General features: G+C 51.6%; 4 protein-coding genes across 12 annotated transcripts; 2 read left to right on the top strand and 2 right to left on the bottom strand.

Moving 5' to 3' along the window:
* Window positions 1–953: 953 nt before the first annotated feature.
* On the top strand, window positions 954–2,248 carry LOC117843666 (uncharacterized). Its single transcript, XM_034724330.2, has one exon. It carries the CDS (start codon window positions 1,049–1,051, stop codon window positions 2,027–2,029), a length of 981 nt encoding a protein of 326 aa, XP_034580221.1. The 5' UTR covers window positions 954–1,048; the 3' UTR covers window positions 2,030–2,248.
* Window positions 2,249–3,963: 1,715 nt separating this feature from the next.
* Window positions 3,964–9,041, top strand: LOC117843665 (uncharacterized protein At1g76660). 9 transcript variants are annotated; one of them, XM_072292135.1, is made up of 5 exons: window positions 3,969–5,494; window positions 5,937–6,057; window positions 6,649–6,772; window positions 7,786–7,945; window positions 8,084–9,041. In XM_072292135.1, the coding sequence occupies exons 4-5, from the start codon at window positions 7,805–7,807 to the stop codon at window positions 8,975–8,977; spliced, it is 1,035 nt and encodes a 344-aa protein (XP_072148236.1). In that variant the 5' UTR covers window positions 3,969–5,494; window positions 5,937–6,057; window positions 6,649–6,772; window positions 7,786–7,804; the 3' UTR covers window positions 8,978–9,041. The 9 variants fall into 9 exon arrangements, with proteins under 9 accessions (XP_034580213.1, XP_034580214.1, XP_034580215.1 ...); XM_034724322.2 differs by having other exon boundaries at window positions 3,964–5,494; window positions 5,937–7,598; XM_034724323.2 differs by having other exon boundaries at window positions 3,965–5,494; window positions 5,937–7,407.
* On the bottom strand, window positions 9,033–10,559 carry LOC117843663 (probable pectinesterase 15). Its single transcript, XM_034724321.2, has one exon. It carries the CDS (start codon window positions 10,263–10,265, stop codon window positions 9,033–9,035), a length of 1,233 nt encoding a protein of 410 aa, XP_034580212.1. The 5' UTR covers window positions 10,266–10,559.
* Window positions 10,560–12,454: 1,895 nt separating this feature from the next.
* Window positions 12,455–16,831, bottom strand: LOC117842197 (malate dehydrogenase [NADP] 1, chloroplastic). Its single transcript, XM_034722567.2, has 14 exons — window positions 16,463–16,831; window positions 16,268–16,364; window positions 16,074–16,160; window positions 15,833–15,917; window positions 15,574–15,755; window positions 14,757–14,827; window positions 14,560–14,650; window positions 13,999–14,073; window positions 13,827–13,928; window positions 13,585–13,707; window positions 13,420–13,488; window positions 13,090–13,158; window positions 12,922–12,975; window positions 12,455–12,782 (listed from the first exon to the last, which is right to left on the bottom strand). The coding sequence occupies exons 1-14, from the start codon at window positions 16,660–16,662 to the stop codon at window positions 12,729–12,731; spliced, it is 1,359 nt and encodes a 452-aa protein (XP_034578458.1). The 5' UTR covers window positions 16,663–16,831; the 3' UTR covers window positions 12,455–12,728.
* Between the last annotated feature and the right edge of the window lie 918 nt (window positions 16,832–17,749).

The following is a 17,749-nucleotide window of genomic DNA, read 5'->3' as shown; positions in this document are numbered from 1 at the left end:
TTTAACCTCCACTTATGTAATGAGTTTTGTAAATAGTTTACGTTTAATACTCCTAATTAGTATATAAACATTCGATGTGACACGTGCTAAAAAAGCAAGGGAACCAAACACCCCCTTAGTTGCATGGCTAGTCCCATTTTGTATTATTACTAGTATCTACAAACCATGACATAGTGCAATGTAATAGGAGTAGTTGCTTTCTTGGCGAATTTGGTCGATCAGGTCCGAAGTTCAAATTAGGATCTAAAATTTCGGCAGCAAGTTGCTCTGTGCGACTGTGCGGTGACTGGTCTGATCAGTACAGCCAGCTAAAATATTTTCCAACGGAGACCATATACATATACAGTCATAATACGTAGGGGACGGAGCCTGCTGGCACCTAACGAGGTTATTAATGACGTCATCCCTTAATAGCTAAGCAAAGAAGAAATCCAAGGCACCGCAGGCCAGAGAAGACTTGCAAGCAATCTGAAGGAAGACGACAGAAGAGCGCTGAGGGAGGGGACAGGGGAGGGACGACGACCGTGGCTGCCGTTTCCGTTAGCGACGACGCCGTGAGTGGAACGTGGAACGGGGCGTGTGGGCGCCGGGGGTGGTTGGGTCGCCGTGGTGTGGGGCCAGATGGGCCCAGTTTGATCTGCTCAACAATTGGTGCAGCCGCGCAGGCCCCTCGCCGCAGCCAGTCGGGTCCAACGCGGGACCTTCCCACGCCAAGTGGCCGCGCACACCAGGCCATGCCAACCGCGTGGCCGCGATCCCTATCTCTTGCAGCCCTTCCCACTGTCCCCACTGGCCCACTCGGCCACTCCCCCAGTCAAACCACGGCCAGAGGATGACGGGGTGACGCCGCAGCCCCTTTCCCGTCCCCCCGCGTGCAGTTCCCCGCGGTGCCGTGGAACCCAACCCAAACCCCAACCCGAGACGTCCCGTCCCTATTTATACAGGTCGCCGTCCTCCCCGTTCCTCCATCCAGTCGCTAATCTAGCAAAGCAAAAGGCACAAGCTTCCCCTCCGTCTGCCCTTCCTGCCACCGCCGGCCGGAGAGGCGATGGGGTCCCGCTACGAGGTGGAGGTGACCGTCGGTTCGGCCCGGGACCTCAAGAACGTCAACTGGCGCAACGGCGACCTCAAGCCGTACGCCGTCGTCTGGGTCGACTCCGGCGCCAAGTGCTCCACCCGCGTCGACCTCGACAACGGCGAGAGCCCCTCCTGGGACGAGAAGCTCCTCGTCCCGCTCCCGCCCTCCTCCCGCCTCGACGACGCCGTCCTCTACCTCGACGTCGTCCACGCCAACGCCGCCGAGGGGGTCAAGCCGCTCGTCGGCTCAGCGCGCCTCCCGCTCCGCGACGTCCTCGACGACGCGGGGATCGGGGGGAAGGCCTCCCGCAACCTCCGCCTCAAGCGGCCATCGGGGAGGCCACACGGCCGCCTCGACGTTCGCGTCGCCATCAAGGAGCCGGCCAGGTACTACGACCCCAACCCGTACCCGGCGCCGGCGGGGTACGCGCAGCACGGCACCCGTGACCCCTACGGCTCCGGCAGTGGCGGCTACTACGGCTCCGGCGGCGGCTATGGCGGCGGCGCATACGGATCGGGTGGCTACGGCGCCGCGCAGCCTTACGCCGCGGCGCCCCCGGCAGGGTACCCTTCGGCCTACGGCTCCGCGCCGCTTCCGCCGCAGCCGGCGTACGGTGCTCCTCCCGCTGCCACCGCGGCGTACGGCGCCGCGGCACCCGCTGCGTACAGCGGCGCCGCGCCCGCGTACGGCGCTGCTGCTCCCGTCGCCGGCGCCGACGGCAAGAAGAGCAACAAGATGGGGATGGGGACGGGGTTGGCCGTCGGCGCGGCGGCGGGCGTGCTCGGGGGCCTGGCGCTGGCCGGCGGGGCGAGCTTGCTGGAGAACAAGTTGGAGGAGCGCGTCTCGGAGAGGGTGGAGGAGAAGCTGGAGAGGGAGGACTCGTACGGCGGCGGCGGCGGCTACGGGGGCGGCTACGACGATTACGGCGGCGGCTACGACGACGACTACTGATCGGATCCGGACGCGGATCCAGTCATTTCGCCGGCTGCTGTGCTAATCGATCCGCCGCGCATGATAGCCATGGTTTCCTATGTGTGTCTGAATCGGCAAACCAAATCCTGTTCTTCAAGTTCTTTCCTGCGTCGTGTTTAAGAATGTTGTTATTTGAGACCTGAGATCGTTCTCCGAGGATCTGAGCACTGCAAAATATAAATCAATCTGCCCACATGATATCCTGGCCCGCATAGTATCTGCATGGATGCCTCCTGGTACAGCAGCTTCGTGAGTAGTATCTGTGTTGATCAGCAACAGATATTTGCTCCACCGGCGCCGGCGTTGACGACCGCTCTCCCTCCCAATTCTTTAATGCCTGCCGGAGACGCTCTGACGGATCAAGGACGATGATTCTACGCCCCAGTGGGAGTGAGAGGACCTGTCCTCTTTTTCTTTATGGTGGGGGTGGGGTGGGTCCCGTACCCCGATCCCTTGCTTGGTTAGAGAGACGAGAAGGAGATGTGTGGCCCCGTGCCCATTACCTTTTCGTCTTCAGACGTTGGGGAAACAGGATGAAAGGTAGGATGCAAAGTACTGATGCCACTTTTACTGAAACCATAGGAGCTCTTGTTTCACCCCCAACTCCCAACTTTGCCACTATGCAAAAAGAAGATTCCCCATCACATCAAACTTGCGGTACATGCATGGAGTACTAAATGTAGATGAAATTAAAAACTAATTGCACAGTTTTGTTGTACTTTGCGAGACGAATCTTTTGAGCCTAATTAGTTAATGTTTGGACAATAATTCACAAATACAAACGAAACGCTACAGTGTGCTACAGTGCCAGCACAGTAATTTGGCACCTCCCAATTTGACCAACTAAACAAGGCCTGACTCACCACCACGTATGAAACACTATTTGCAATGGAAATGCTATCATGTGACAGCTGGCCCCGACACTACTGACAGCTCTCAGGCCCTCTTGGAGCTCATGAAAAAGGGTCTGTTTGGTTTGAGTTGCTCTCAGGCCCTCTTTGGATGAAAGGTAAGATGCAAAGGTGTTTATTTGGAGTTGCTTATTTTTAGTCTAAGCTGTTTGGATACCCTTGCTTTATGAGATGGACATTGTCATATTTGCCTCTTGTGTTGCTACCCTCCAATTTGCCTCCCCACCCTTCTTCTTCCTGCACTACCCGATCCCGGCCTCCAAGCCCTAGAACCAGGGTGGATCAGCACGGCGGCGGATGGCGTGGAGGCGGGCGGCGGGCGGGAGCGGCGGCGAGCGGCGAGGAGGCGGGGAGGCGGGCGGCGCGGAGGCAGCAGCGAGCGGGAGCGGCGGCGGGTGGCACGGCAGCCGGGGGCAGCGGGTGGCGCGGAGGCCGGCGGCGCGGAGGCAGGGGAGTGGTGCTCGGTGACGGGAGAGGGGGGAGAGAGAGGAGGGTAGGGTGCATTGAATGAGGGCAGGAGATGTAAAGTGCACCTTTTACTCCCCATAAGCAACCCAAGAGTTGCTTATTTGCTTATAATAAGCAACCTCATAAGCAACCCTATAAGCAAAAGTGATTGGTTTCATAAGCAACTTATTTGCTTATTTTAAGTTGCTTATGCATAAGCACTCAAACAAACAGGCCCTAAAAGTTAATCCGATGTTCGGATCCTAAGGCATGTTCACTACTATATTGGCTCCCTCTATACTTCAATCCTAACTTCGTCTCGGACTCTGAAGGCACAATATAACAGCAAGGAGTCTATTTTTATGTGAGATCCAGGGTTTGAACTCTTGTTGGTAGCCTCACAACTAGAGGATTGGAAATACGATACTGTTATTTGTGTGTTACCACTTTTTACATAGATTTGTCAAACTTTGTTCCAAATCAAACCATCTGAAGTTTAACTTGGAATAGAGGGAGTATACATCAGAAATGATATACCTTTGAGTGTCTTTCTCTTCTGTACAGCTAAAACAATCAGAGGGGGACGTTTTTACGGTCAGTCCCGTTCCGCCTCCTGTTTCCCCCTCCACCCTCCCCGTCTTCGTCCGCATCTTCCTCCCCACGCTGCCGCCGCCGCCATTCCCGCACGCGCACCTCCTCGCCCACCCGCGCCACGCCAGCGACCCCACCCCGGCCCCCGCGTCCAACGAAGCGCGCCCGCCGGAAGCTGCTGCCGCATCACGCACCGGCGGCGGCGGCTTCTCCGACCGTCGCCTTGGCACCCATGTGGAAGCGCCTCCTAGAGACGACCAAGCAGGCCGCCTCCTCCGCCCCCAAGCCGGCCATCCCCGCCGCCGCCGTCGCTCCCATGCCCGCGACCTCCTCCGCCGCCAAGCCCGCCGCCGCCTCCGCATCCAAGGGCGACACTGCGGTCGCTGCCCCAAATCCCACCCCATGGCCGCCGCCGCGCGCCGCCCTCCCCTGCGACAAGCCCGCCGCCGCCCCTCTTTCCTCTCCTTCGCCAAGCCCGCGCCTCCGCCTCACCGCCTGCCACGCCGACAGCCTGCTCGGCGGATGGGTCATCTTCATGTAAGCCCCACTGCCCCCTCCCTCTCTGCCATCTCCAGCGAAGCCATCGATAGAAGGTCCTCACAGGCACCGACGGGCGTCTGCCTCGCGTTGACCTGGCCACGCTAGCCATGCCTGAGGACGTACATCCGCCACACCACCATGGAGCTCGCTAAGGCATCAGTGCCAGCAAGGCAGAAGGACGCCGTCGCCCTTGTTTGCTGCTCTGTGCTTGCCGTCCACCAAAATAGCCAAGCTCGCCACGTCGAGGTGATTTTGCTGTGCTTACTGCTCCATGTCAATCAGGTCATTCTCGAGACACCCAAGGTGATATGCTGTGCTTGACGGTCTATCCTTCTAATGCTTGCACTTAAGTGTTTGATGAAATGCCACTTCAAGCTTATAAATCATTCTTTCAGTCTATGATGTTGATTGCCTTCGTTACCATATTCTATCTTATGCTTTGATTTCGTTCTCTTGATCAGGAAATGAAGAGCTGTGGTTACTATGCTTGCACATTTCTTATTGCTTAACTAAGACTTGGTACTATGCACAGCAGTGGCTAATTTTGATTGCCTAATGACTGATAATGATAATATATGTTTGGATCAATATACTTTGCTAATCTTCCAAATGCTCTGAAACTCCTCAGAACTTGAAAGAATTGTCGTTCATGGTAGTTTTGTCTAATTATAGGCCTCATTTCATCTATATGCTTGTGACATTCTCCCATGCTTTTGCTTGATTTCTTATATAAACACGATTCTTTTCTTGTCAATATTGTTTCTGGTAGGTAAGGGCCCAAAAGAACTGAATAATGATGAACCTGGCACAAGCAATTTGCACTGTCAAACATTGAGCGACAGAAGGGAGCGGTGGTAACAAGAAGGGATGAGGAATGGACAGTCTCAGTCAGAGCAGGAAGGGCCGGTGGGAACAAGCTAAAGCAGAGTTGTTCTTCGGCGACCAAGTTGAGAAGGTGCATACTGCTTGAGGGCGTCGGATTCTTGCTGGCACTCTTCAACTCACCCTTTTAGACTGTGTGTTCTGAATTATTTTGATTCATAGCAGTTTAGTTTGTGGTTGCCGTTTGAGCTAGAGTCTTATAGAATGCTAGAATTCTTAGTCAATCAAATGGTGTGTTTTAATCTTTACTTTTTCTTTTGCTACGAAGACCATTTTTAACTTCACATATGTGATCTGCTAATATTTGCCATGCTCTGATCTCTTCCTTAACTTTGTAAAAGCAAGCATGAGTACTGAATAAAAATGAACCAAATAAAAATGTAGCTGCATTAGTACTGAAAGTATGTACCAGAAATTTCATTGTTTAAACCCCTACCACAGCACACTTGACAGGTGAAAGAAATTGCAGTTTCTTTTTATTTCCCCTGATGTATTGCTACTTTCATGGATTTCAGGTTACATTGTAGATTTACTTGTTTATGAATTTTGAGGACGAAGGTATTTTCTACTCCTATGTACAAACACTGAGCTCCCGTGCTGTGGAGGGTCAGCCACCGCAGGGTGTGAGTACTCGTGGTATAGTTATAATTGTACCTATTTTCTACTATGTAACTAAGGATCTTACATGTCTATGCATCGAAAGATATTAATTGATATCCCATGGCTCCAGCGAGTGCAAAAAGGATGCTTGCCCTTTCTGTCACCTGACACCAAAATAATAAGCAATTGCAATGACATTTAATATTGTTTGCACCATAATTACATGAATCTAAATACTTATGCACGTTATATTGCAATGCTTCACTGGTACAGAAGAACACAAGCAGTTGGTTTTCCTATTACTTTTCTCGAATCTCCCTAGGAATATAATGTACAGTGTAATTCTTACGAGTAAATATCATATGGTTATTCCACCGAGGAGACAATTAATGTGCAAAATTCAATTGAAACATGGTGTTAAATTTCATGGTTTTTTATGATCCAAGAACAGACGTTTCAAAAGTAAATGTCAAAAGAATTCACGCATGGCTTGTGTATTTTTCAAATGGCTTCAAATCCATGGTGAAATATCCTGGAAGAATACTTATTGTTGTTTTTAGTGCACCATTCTAGAACTGACATTGTTTCGTTGGTTATAAGTCTAATTCTTGAGAAACAATTTTGAAGACGGAGACTCCACAGCATTCTTGGATAGCATGAGACCGGATGACACTAAGCGATTGGCTGCACAGGCCATATTCGTACCAACCATACAACCATAACGACTATAACATCTACACATGGATGCTTGGTACTGTTATATCCACACCTAAATAAAACATTTAGTTTTCAGCATTTGGAAGCTAGCCTGTTTAGATGTAGAGTTGATATATTGACTGACCCAAACATTGATCATTAGTGTTATGCATATTGCCTGAGTTAATTTTATTTCATTTTGACATGTTGTGCACTTCCGTATGAATGATTTAGATTTTTTATTTATGAATGAATTAGATTTTTTGTTGCTATAGCAATGCACGGGCACGATTCTAGTTTTAAAAAAAATGAAAAGAAAAGAAAAATGCTATCACAGGAGGCTGCACGAGTAGTGAGGTCATGCTAGAGCTGCGACACGGACATGGACGTCCGCGTGCCGTGACGGACCGTGCGAGCCGAGCACAGATATTATTGATTGGAGCCTTGGAGGTTGATTGGGTTCGGACATCCAATCGATCGGGACCCTTATTTGCCCGAGTCTAACGTTTGTCCCGTGCGCGGAGGTGTCGTCCATGACGATGACACGCTTCTGCTTTCACGTGGCGGGGGCGCCCAAGCCGCACGAGCCCACGAGGAGCCGTCCGAGGACTTGGAATCCTGGATTGACAGGGACAAATGGATGAACAAGTCCATAGTGTCCTCCCGTTCTCGTCGCTAATTGGACGATCGGTAAGTGCGTTCTTGACTGACTCTCGCTAGCTCCGTGGTCAACAATGGAGTCAAAAGATTGGATTGGATTGTTGGATTGGGTTGGATTCCGTCGGACGGAGGAGCTAGGAAAGATCATCTCGGCTGCCTTCCCACCACGCCATGGCGTGACGCGTCCCGGGCCATAGTTCCTTTCGTCTTCTCATTCTCAGGTCTTCGTCCTGTCCGGCCATGTATTAGTCCTGTCGTCTTTCTTCCTTAGCTTGAGCCTAGGGAGCTTCTCCATCCATGGTCGTCCATCAGACCATCAGCCTAGCGAGCTTCGTTTGTTCGTGATACATACGTACGTACAATTAAGCAAAAGGCTGATCCATCGACATCGATTGATTTATTGAGCAGAAAGGGAATTGGGAAAAGGATGCAGCGGCAGCAGGATGATGACACGGCGAACGCCGCGGCCATCGTCCTCGCCGCCGCCGCGAGAACAACCAGCACGGGCCACCAGCACCTCCGCCACCAGCTTGACGACGACGACGACGACGACGACGACCACGCCACCGTACGTGACGTTGTTGTGCTATCTGTCGTCTTACTTGTTTGATTACGGAAGGATTCCTTCCAGCTACATCCTTCTGAATTCTGATCATTTGAGTTGTCTGTTTGCTCTGGGCCTGAACTTCGGAATGATGGCATGCAGAAGAAGACGCGATGGTGGTCGCGCCTCAAGGCGAAGCTCGCGTGCTTCCGGCCCCACGGCCACCCGCAACGCATCTTCGACGCGTCGCCGGAGACGGGCGCCGAGCAGGCGGCGCCCGGCTCCAGCAGCTTACACCACTACGCCCGCCACGCGCCGCAGCCTGTGGTGGCGTTCGTGGCGCCACCGCCGTCGCCCGCGTCGTCCGCGCTCACCTCGGGGTCGCCGTCGCCCACGGTGCTCCTACTGAACGCCGGCATCAGCAGCTGCTACAGCTCACCCACGGCCTCCATCTTCGCCGTCGGCCCGTACGCCCGGTCGCCGCAGCAGCTGGTGTCGCCGCCGGCCTTCTCCGCGGGGCACACCGAGCCGTCCACCGCGCCGCTCACGCCACCGCCGGAGCCCGGCTGCAGCCCGCACCTGCTGGCCACCACCACGCCGTCCTCGCCGGAAGTCCCCTTAGCCCGCTTCCTCTGCCCCCCGGTCGCGGCGGCAGACAGGCAGCAGCAGCACTGCTCGGGCGGCGGCGCGGAGGGCCTCCTCCTCAACGCGTACCAGCTGCAGCCGGGGAGCCCCATCCTCGTCTCGCCGGGAACGGGATCGACCTCCTCGTCGCCGCCGTCCTGGACGGTGCGGCGCCCGGTGCGAGCGCGCAATGATGGCCTGTCGCTTCTTGACGGTGGGCGCATCCCCATCACGGAGGAAGGCGGTGGCTGTGGCAGCGGCGGCGCGAGCAGGAACGACGACACACGAGACGATGAAGTGGCCAAGAGCGGGGGCGAGTTTGTGTTCGGAAACAATGCCGATGCGGCGGCTGGCGGTGAGGTTGGCGGCGGCGGATCCTTGGCCTTGGGACACGCGACCGAGCAGTGGCCTTTTCACCTTGCTCATGGTTGACTCTGTATCGCAGCTGCAGACTGAATTTGGGTAGTACTAGTATAGTACAGTACATTTACATGCTGCCGGCGGCCATGGTGTTGGCGTATTCAGCAGATATGACGTCGTCGCCTTGCACCGGCGGAAGCAGAGGGGGCACCGCCCACTGGCCGCCGTCGATGTAGGAGGCGTCCATGAACGGCGCGGCCTGCCGTTCGTCCAGCTGCCTCGCGTACGCCACCCTCTGCGCGGCTGCGCCGGGGCCCGTGCAGTCGTACTCGCCGAAGAACACCGACTGCCGCCTGGCGGGGTCGTTCCAGTCGTCCCATCCCCCGGGCGCGACGACGTCGGCGAGGTACGTCCTGGCGAAGACGACGGTGGCGTAGGCGCCCCACGGCCTGCCCAGCCACACCCGCCCCGTGCCCACGACGCTGCAGAGCACGAACGCAAACCCAGTCCTCTCGTCCGGCGAGGCGCGGCCCTGCGCCGTGACGCTCCCCGTGACGCCGCCGGCGCCGGCGTCGGCGACGGAGCTGATGGTGCAGCCGAGGTAGAGGGACCGCGCGTTGCCGAAGATGAAGTCGATGGAACCCTCGACGTAGCACTCCCGGAACAGGTGGCGGCCGCGCTCGTCCAGCAGCGTGTCCTGCGACCCGTAGAAGCCGCACCAGTAGAAGGCCGCCTGGTCGGCAGCGACGCGGAGCGCCACCGCCTGGCCGCCGGCGTCCCCCGGGGCGGCGGGGCGGGCGGTGTTCTGGACGCTGAGGTTGTAGGCAACGAAGCCGGCGGCGAGGACGGCGAAGGTGGCGCTGGCGGAGGTGCTGCCGCCGCTGGAGTTGGCGGTGGCGTTCCACGCCACGGCGGTCTCGAGGTTGCCGCGGCCCTGGAGCGTGACTCCCGTCTTGTTGCCCCAAACCACCACCTTCTCCGCGTAGACTCCCGCGTCGACGGCGATCAGCGTGCGCGCCGCCGCCGCCGCCGCGTGGTCGGGCACGGCGTCGACGGCCTGCTGCACGCTGGTAAAGTTGGCGCAGCCCCTGCGGTCGACGGTGAGGACCAGGGAGGCGTTGTGCAGGGACGCCATCCTGGCCACCCATCTGGCATGCTCCTCGCAGGCTCGGCGCCGGTGGTGGTGCCGGCCCTCTTCCGCCGCCCCGGTGGAGGTGTCAGGTTGCTGTTGGATGTAGAATGATCTGGAGGCGAGCAGCACGGCGACCAGGGCAGAGCAGATGGCCGACGCTGCCCATAACACCAGCGGCTTAGCAGCAGCCCTGGCTGGAATTCTTGTACGGCGCCACCCAAGCTTCATCTTCCTTTCCGATCCGTTGCTGATCAGTGAGCTGCTGAGTGCTGACGACTAGAGTTTGTGTTCTTCTCGACCGCCACGACGACGGCACGATGACGAAGAAGGTACAAGATAGAAGGGGAGGAGAGGTGCACACTGAACTGCGTGGTGTGACATTACCATCGTTACGATCATTGGATTAGATTTCACTCCTTGCTTGAACATGAATGTGATGATGATGAGCCATGCGTAACGTAATGTGTGCGCAAAGCAAAAACAGATTGTGATGATCGAGTGCTCTGTGCAGACATACAGCGCATGATGGGGGGAGGGGAGGACGGTCGGCATTGCATGGTGGATAAAAATTACTTAGGTGGGTTTGATGTGTTATTGCTAAAGTTTAGCAGGGCTAAAGTTCAGCACTTCCACTCATTAGCACTCATGTTTGGAGACATGGCTAATGGATAGATCTAAAACTCATGAAAAGTCACTTTTATCTACTCACCTCCTTCCTTTCTCTCTCCTATTTTTTTCTTTTTCACAAGTCTTTAGCATCCATTAGCTCCTCTCTACCGGCTAATGCTTTTGCACTTTTTGGAGGTGGGCTAAAGTTTAGACCTCCCATTTGGATAGGCTAATACATAAAGGTGCTACAATTTAGCATTTTCACCCATTAGCTATGGGATCCAAATAGACCTTTAGGAATAGGTTAGTACAACAACCATCACCCCTTCACTTGCTTGCTCAAACCACATCACATCACATTATAAGTTGATTCAAGAAAGACATTATTTATGGCATCCTCTGTTTTTGCCGATGTTGCAAGACTGCAGGATAGTTTAATGGGGAAGCATGTGATTCACACTATTACTTGTTTGTGGCAACATGGAGTTTTATTCATGTTGTATATCGAAGCTCATGCAAACCAGGGGGTGGTTTTGCATTTGTAGGAGAATGATTTAATAAGACCGGCTTGGCTTGTAACTGGATAGCATAAGACACGTGGCATTCATATATATGAAACTAAGGTCCTGTTTGGAATCAGTGCTAAAGTTTAGCCCTCTCAAATGGAGGGCTAAAGTTTAGTCCCTTGGACTGTTTGGGAACTAGGCTAAACTTTAGCACTTGTGTTGACAAAAGACTTATTCACCCCTCGTTTCCCTCCTCTCTTTTACCCCTCCTCAACTTCTTCCTTCGGTATCCCAATCTCAAGATCCTTCTTGCCATTACAAACCTCACCGCCGCCCTCGCCACCTCCAATTGCTTCTCCAATTCGGCCATCTTCGCTTGCAGCTCCGAGCTCTTCGCCTCCAATTCGGCAACCAAGGCCTCCAATCCGGCGAATTCGAGGGCCGGCTGTGGCAGAGGCCTAGCACAGCGCGCGCTCCAGGCATGGCCGGGCCTATTCCGAGCGCTGCTTTTGCCCCGCGCCGCGCCCGCCGCGGCCGAGCTCGCCGCCCCGCGCAGGCACTTCCTCGACCGGCGCTGTGGGCCTCACCTGCCTTCCCCTACGCCCACTGCAACCCGATGGAATCAGCGCCCCAGGCAGCCATGGCAGTGGCGGCGTCCGGCGAGCTGAGATCCATCGAATCCATCGGCTCCGGCGAGGACGAGGCGCTCATGCCGCACACGGCGCAGGAGAGGCTTGCCCGCGGAGGCCTCGCCGGGAGTGGGATGCGGCAGTGCGGGGAGGATGGATGGGTGGCGGCCGGCCCAGGTTGCCCCATCCCTTCCTGGATGCGCAGGCGGCGCAGAAGGGGCTCGCCTGTGGCTTCCTCGTTGAGAGTGGGATGTGGCAGCGGCGGAGGAGCGAGGTGGGAGGCGTGGGAGGTTGGGGAGGAAGAGAGTTGCGCGACGTGGCGGCGTGGCCGGCGGAGGGCGACGGGGGTGTGGTGGGGAGAAGAGAGAGGGAGTGCAGGGAGGGGGGGCAACGATGGGAAATTGTGGACAGGGGTACCACTTTTAGCATCTTTTGCACCTTTTAGCACCGTCCCTTTAGCACCCCTGTTTGGGAACCTAGGTGCTAAAATGGGGCTAAAAGTGGGGTGCTAAATTTTAGCACCCCACTCCAAACAGGCCCTAAATTTACAGCTGTGTTGCATGGAATTTTCTTCTGAATTCCAATCACCTAGGTACCACCAATCTCAGTCCGTCTCTATACATGGCATCATATGTATCTAGGGATGGTAACGGATCACGACCATCATATCTCCTTCACAATCCAACTCAGCCCCTATATTTATTTAGCTCAAAATCATATAGTATTTCAGTCCGGCTCTTATTGAGCCCCTATAGGTATCTTGCGATAAATATAAAACAATATAGGTACATATAGTATAAGTAACAGCATTTCTGTGTTTCTAAAAAAAAAAGGTAGGAACATCGTTTGCCTTCTTCTATAACTAACTTTCCCTTTCCTTCACCTACATCAATCCGTGTAATTTGAGTGTTATGTAATGCCCCTGATGTAATGTGACATTTCCCTTTCTACTTGTCTCCTGGAAGCATCGTATCCTCTGTAACTTCACACAATTCGTCATCCTGCATGCATGCAACACCACATAAGCAAATCAAAAACAACAAAAGAAGACGTTAGGGCTTTACATATTCTGATTATGATCAAGAAACATCACAACATATTTTCCCCTCGAGTGTAGTAGTTGGAGTGCCATTTATTTACCTGTCCTATAAGATGTCCAACACATCCCTTTTCAGCAAGCAGTTCGCCTTCACTCTGCAAGCGAAGAACGCGCGCAACCAAATCGAGTTAAATTTATACTAGTGCACAATCTTTTTTTTTTCCTTTTTACCAGATATAAGTGGTTTCTAACAAATTAACTCCAACAACCTTTTTTATCCGTTCCCAGAGAAAATCGTCAATCATGACATCCGTAGCTAGTTCGTAGTCGCCATCGCCCTGAATGACAATTCACTTGTTAATTGCAAGAAGCCCAAAAAAAACTGAGTTTATATGAAAAACTCAATTTTATGAGTTTTGGTAGCTTTCTAAGCTCAAAAAATTAAACACATCTTCTGAAAAGTTAGAATTCACTTTTCAGGAAAAAAAACCAGCACCAGCTTTTCAGAAAAGCTCAGAAAATGCAGCTCAAACAAACGTACCTAAAATACCTCCTACTATTGTAATGACGGCAATTCAGGTTTGGCATAGTATCACTACCTTTGATCTACATGGCATGCTGAACACGATGTCCTCTGCTATGCCGTAAGGATTTCCGTTCGTGTATACCTTCAAATTTTTCAGAGAAACAGTTTCATAGCGAAATGTTAATACCATGTTGCATGAGAAGCAGCATTATTCATGTGTAAGCCCAAGTACGAGTACCCCTGAAGAGAACCAATCGCCTTCTGGGGTTGGGGTTACGAGTGACCGCATGGCATCGACTATAGAGACGGCAGTAGATGCAGCCGAAGATCTTCCCCATTTCTGGATGAGCACACCTCCACGCTGTTTGTGAATTTAATTGCCCAACATTAAATCATCTTTTTTTTTCTCACTACATGTATGTGCTCTGTGTATATTAGCATATACAGATAGAGATGGACTATCTGCAACTGCAAATGTACCTTCTGAATTATTTTGGTGAATTCTTCTTCTAACCATTTGGTGTCCCCAATAACTTGTTTCGCTGGCTTGCCGTCAATTCTTGCGTTTAAGAAATCTGGAACCTAATCAGCGAATACAATACAGTCAAATCACCAGTAAAATCGGAAGAGATGCTTAAATAAGATGTATCACCTGAGTGGTTGAATGGTTCCCCCAGATGGTCATGTTTGATATCTTGTCGTAGAACACACCAGCTTTCAGCGCGAGCTACAGAAGAAAGGCAAGAATATGTACGTCCATGGAGGGTTAGTTCTATCTGTTAACCTTCCTTGAAAACAGAAGACCACTGCATGCCATACAGATTAAGGGGACGTTTGCTTCCACTGACTTATTTTTAGCACATGTCACATCAAATGTTTAGATACTAATTAGGAGTATTAAACGTAGACTATTTAGAAAACCCATTACATAAGTGGAGGCTAAACGGCGAGACGAATCTATTAAGCCTAATTAATCCATCATTAGTAAATGTTTACTGTAGCAACACATTGTCAAATCATGGACTAATTAGGCTTAATAGATTCGTCTCGCCGTTTAGCCTCCACTTATGTAATGGGTTTTGTAAATAGTCTACGTTTAATACTCCTAATTAGTATCTAAACATTTGATGTGACGGGTGCTAAAAATAAGTCAGCGGAAGCAAACGAGGCCTAAGATTGTAGCAAGACTTGAAATACAGTTTAATCAAAGCACCTGGCACTTGGCTCTGTTCTCATCCAACCTTGTCAGAGCATGGAAATTCTTCGGGGGTATGTCAGGGGCGTTCTTCAAGCAAATCAAGGCACTGTAATTAAGTAGCAAATTAAGAAACATGGTGTTAAGCACAAAGCAGCAATGGTGAATGGATATTGTTATTCCGGCAACCAAACGGATGGGATCCATGTACATACTTGGTGTTGCATGGGTTGCCAACCACAAGAACTTTCACATTCTTAGATGCTACAGCATTAAGCGCCTTCCCCTTTTCAGAATACCAAATAAGAAGTGAAAACCACATTAGGGTCATAGGATGAGTGAATAATTGAAACAAATAAATATATAAATATAGGTTGCTGTCTGAAGTACCCCATGTGGTTAAAAACATTTTATATCGGAAATTAGGATATATTGATAATATCTAATAAATTTAAAATATTATGGAAGCTAACTATTCAAATAATCTGCAAATGTGTTTTTTGTGTTTCCATATTTCTTAAGCTATGTGTGGCGGAGTTACGCTTCTTTTTTGTATTTTGGAGCACAAAACTGCCCCAATTTTTGAAGTTATTGAGAACACAGGCTTAACTGAATAGACTTTTTTTTAAAAAAATCAGGTATATAACCGGAGCGAGTATAGTTTTAGCATGCACTAAAATCAGTAAAGCTGGGAATGGTTCGATCTCAAACCGGTTCTAGTAGTTTGGTTTTCTTGGCCTAGCTTGGTTTAGTGGACAATGGGGTGAGATATATAATGGTCGGGTTTGGTTTGGTTTATCAAATGTAACGGTTTGGGCTGGTTGGAATTAGTTTGATTAATTCAAAATATTCAATAATAAGAAAACTAGTATGACTATATGTGCGACCTAGTCAAAAGTCAGATCCTACATTTACACTTTAAAATTTTAGTGAATTTGACTGAAATTTGTTGGAGGTTCGATTTGGTTTTGGGCAGTTTTCGGACCATTAGTGGCCTATTCAGGCATATAATTTTGGAGTTTTAGCTGATACCTGTTCCGCAAAAATCTGGCCATTGAGATTGAGCAAGTCAGCTCGCTCCATTCCCGGGCCTCGGGGCTTGGCGCCGATCAGAAGAGCCCATTCGACATCCTGGAAAACCTCGTAAGGATCTATGCCGATGCTGACTTCCCTCAGGAGGGGATACAGGGAATCCTCCAGTTCCATTGCTACGCCTGCAAGTACGCAGGCGCTTGGGATTTAATCAATTTTCACTTTTCAGACAGAAGCAACAACTGAACGCAACAGCCACCTTCCAACGCTTGGAACGATTTTTGGGAGCCCAGTAACTTGAGCGCTATTGGTTGATCTTGCCCGAACACCTCGCCGGACGCAAGCTGCAGATCAGATCAGAAATCGGAGTACGTCGAAGAGAGTATGTATGTAGTGGCACTTCAGATTTAAGTGAATAATACATAGAAATAAAGAAGTGATGCTGCAGAATTCAAATTGTGTTGCGCGCTTTGAAGAGCATGTCGATTGGATATGCTTACTTTGAAGAGGAGATGGTTGGATATCGTTCCGGCTGCACCTGACACAGCAATGTTTACTACTTTCTTCCAGGTTTTTGTCTCCTCGTCCTACATTTCATTTAATTTGGAAGGGAAGAACACAACAATCTCAATCTGTCAGTAGTTTTGAAAGGCAGAATCCACAATTCAGATGAAGAGCGTCGTCGCACACCGACCGCCCTGAGATCGTAGGTGGTGCAGAACACCCCGAAGCAGTCCGTGCGCCCCGCCGCGTCCTTCACCGCCGCCGGCCGCTCCTCCTGCACAACCTGCCTGCGTCCGTGCCACACGTACATGCATGAGCATGGTCAGCTGCAAAGGAGAAATAAAGTAGACAAGAAATGGCCGGCCGGCCGCTGTCAGTTCCGCACTTGGTGGCGTCGAGGGAGCAGCAGACCAGCTGGTTGCGGCGCGACCTCGACCTCAGGCGGCGGCGTTGCAGCGCCGGCGATGAGCGGCGTGCGGCGGCGTGCTCATGGAATTGGAAGGGACTTGTTTGGGGTCGGCTCGGCAAGATGGTTGAGGCGGAGGAGGAGGAAGGAACAGCAGCTGCAGCCGCCATGAATGCCATTGGACTGAACTCGGAAGCAGCTAGCAAGATGAAGATGATGGATACAGGACGGCTTGCTCGGAAGCAAGGAGAAGCAGAGACCAGAGGGAGGAGATCGAGCTGCTAAAGGTTTATGAGGCTGCCGCTGACGCACGACAGCAAAGCTCCACCCGCCACCTGGTTATCTTCCCGCCCTCTCCCATTCGGCCATTCCCATCCAAATCGGATGGATTCCGCTCCCTCTCCTCCCAAGATTTTGGCCTAACTGTTTCTGATTTCTTCACGTGAAGCATACATATATATATTTTTTGCGGTCCTGGCACCGAGTCCGCCTCGCGACATATGAATTTTGCAGCAACGTCGCAAACTCACTAGATCCAAGAACAAAAATATCTTATTTTACAGACGCGGCCTTGGATGGTGTTCCGCGCGCGTGTTTGCGGCTTTCATATGTTTTATATGTCAGGACCGTTCGGCAAAAAATGTTTTATGTGCATTTTTCTACCTTATTAGAAATCCTACTGCGTGCATGCATGGGTTGCGCGCACGACTCCGATATGGCGACACGCGCCCCTCTAGCTTCAATTCCTAGCTATCAGTCCACTTGTGCGGGCCTCCGATTACATAAAGCTCCTTCCTTTCGTTTTTCCTTCTTGTCTTTCTTTTCACAATCTCTTTTGAGAGAAAGAAACACCTGGCGAAAATGCTAGCTCCCTCTCTCCGCTGCGGCCTCCTCTCCTAGAGCGCGAGATCTATCGTCATCTGCATCCCTCCCCCCATCCTCTCTTTGCAGGCATCCGCCACCACGCAAAGTCAGGTCAAGTTGGAAAATCCTGCAGGCATACGAAGCCAAATTAGCACGATCCATGGCCTGCGCTCATGACCATGGAAGCGTACTTCTCCCTTTACGTGTCCCTCGCGCAAGAGTACTTTTACCTCTTTTTTTAGAATAAGTACTAGTAACCTTTTTTCTTAGACTGATAAGTACTTTAACCTTTTTTAGACTGATAAGTACTTTTACCTTTTCTTAAGACTGATAAGTACTTTTACCTTTTTTTAGACTGATAAGTACTTTTACTTTCTTCCGAGCTTTTTTGCCCGCTCGGGC

The sequence above is a fragment of the Setaria viridis genome, chromosome 2 (genome assembly GCF_005286985.2).
Source record: "Setaria viridis chromosome 2, Setaria_viridis_v4.0, whole genome shotgun sequence".
Taxonomy (NCBI): Eukaryota; Viridiplantae; Streptophyta; class Magnoliopsida; order Poales; family Poaceae; genus Setaria; species Setaria viridis.
Note: the sequence above shows the minus strand (reverse complement) of the source record. Positions and strands in the feature narration are given on the sequence as shown.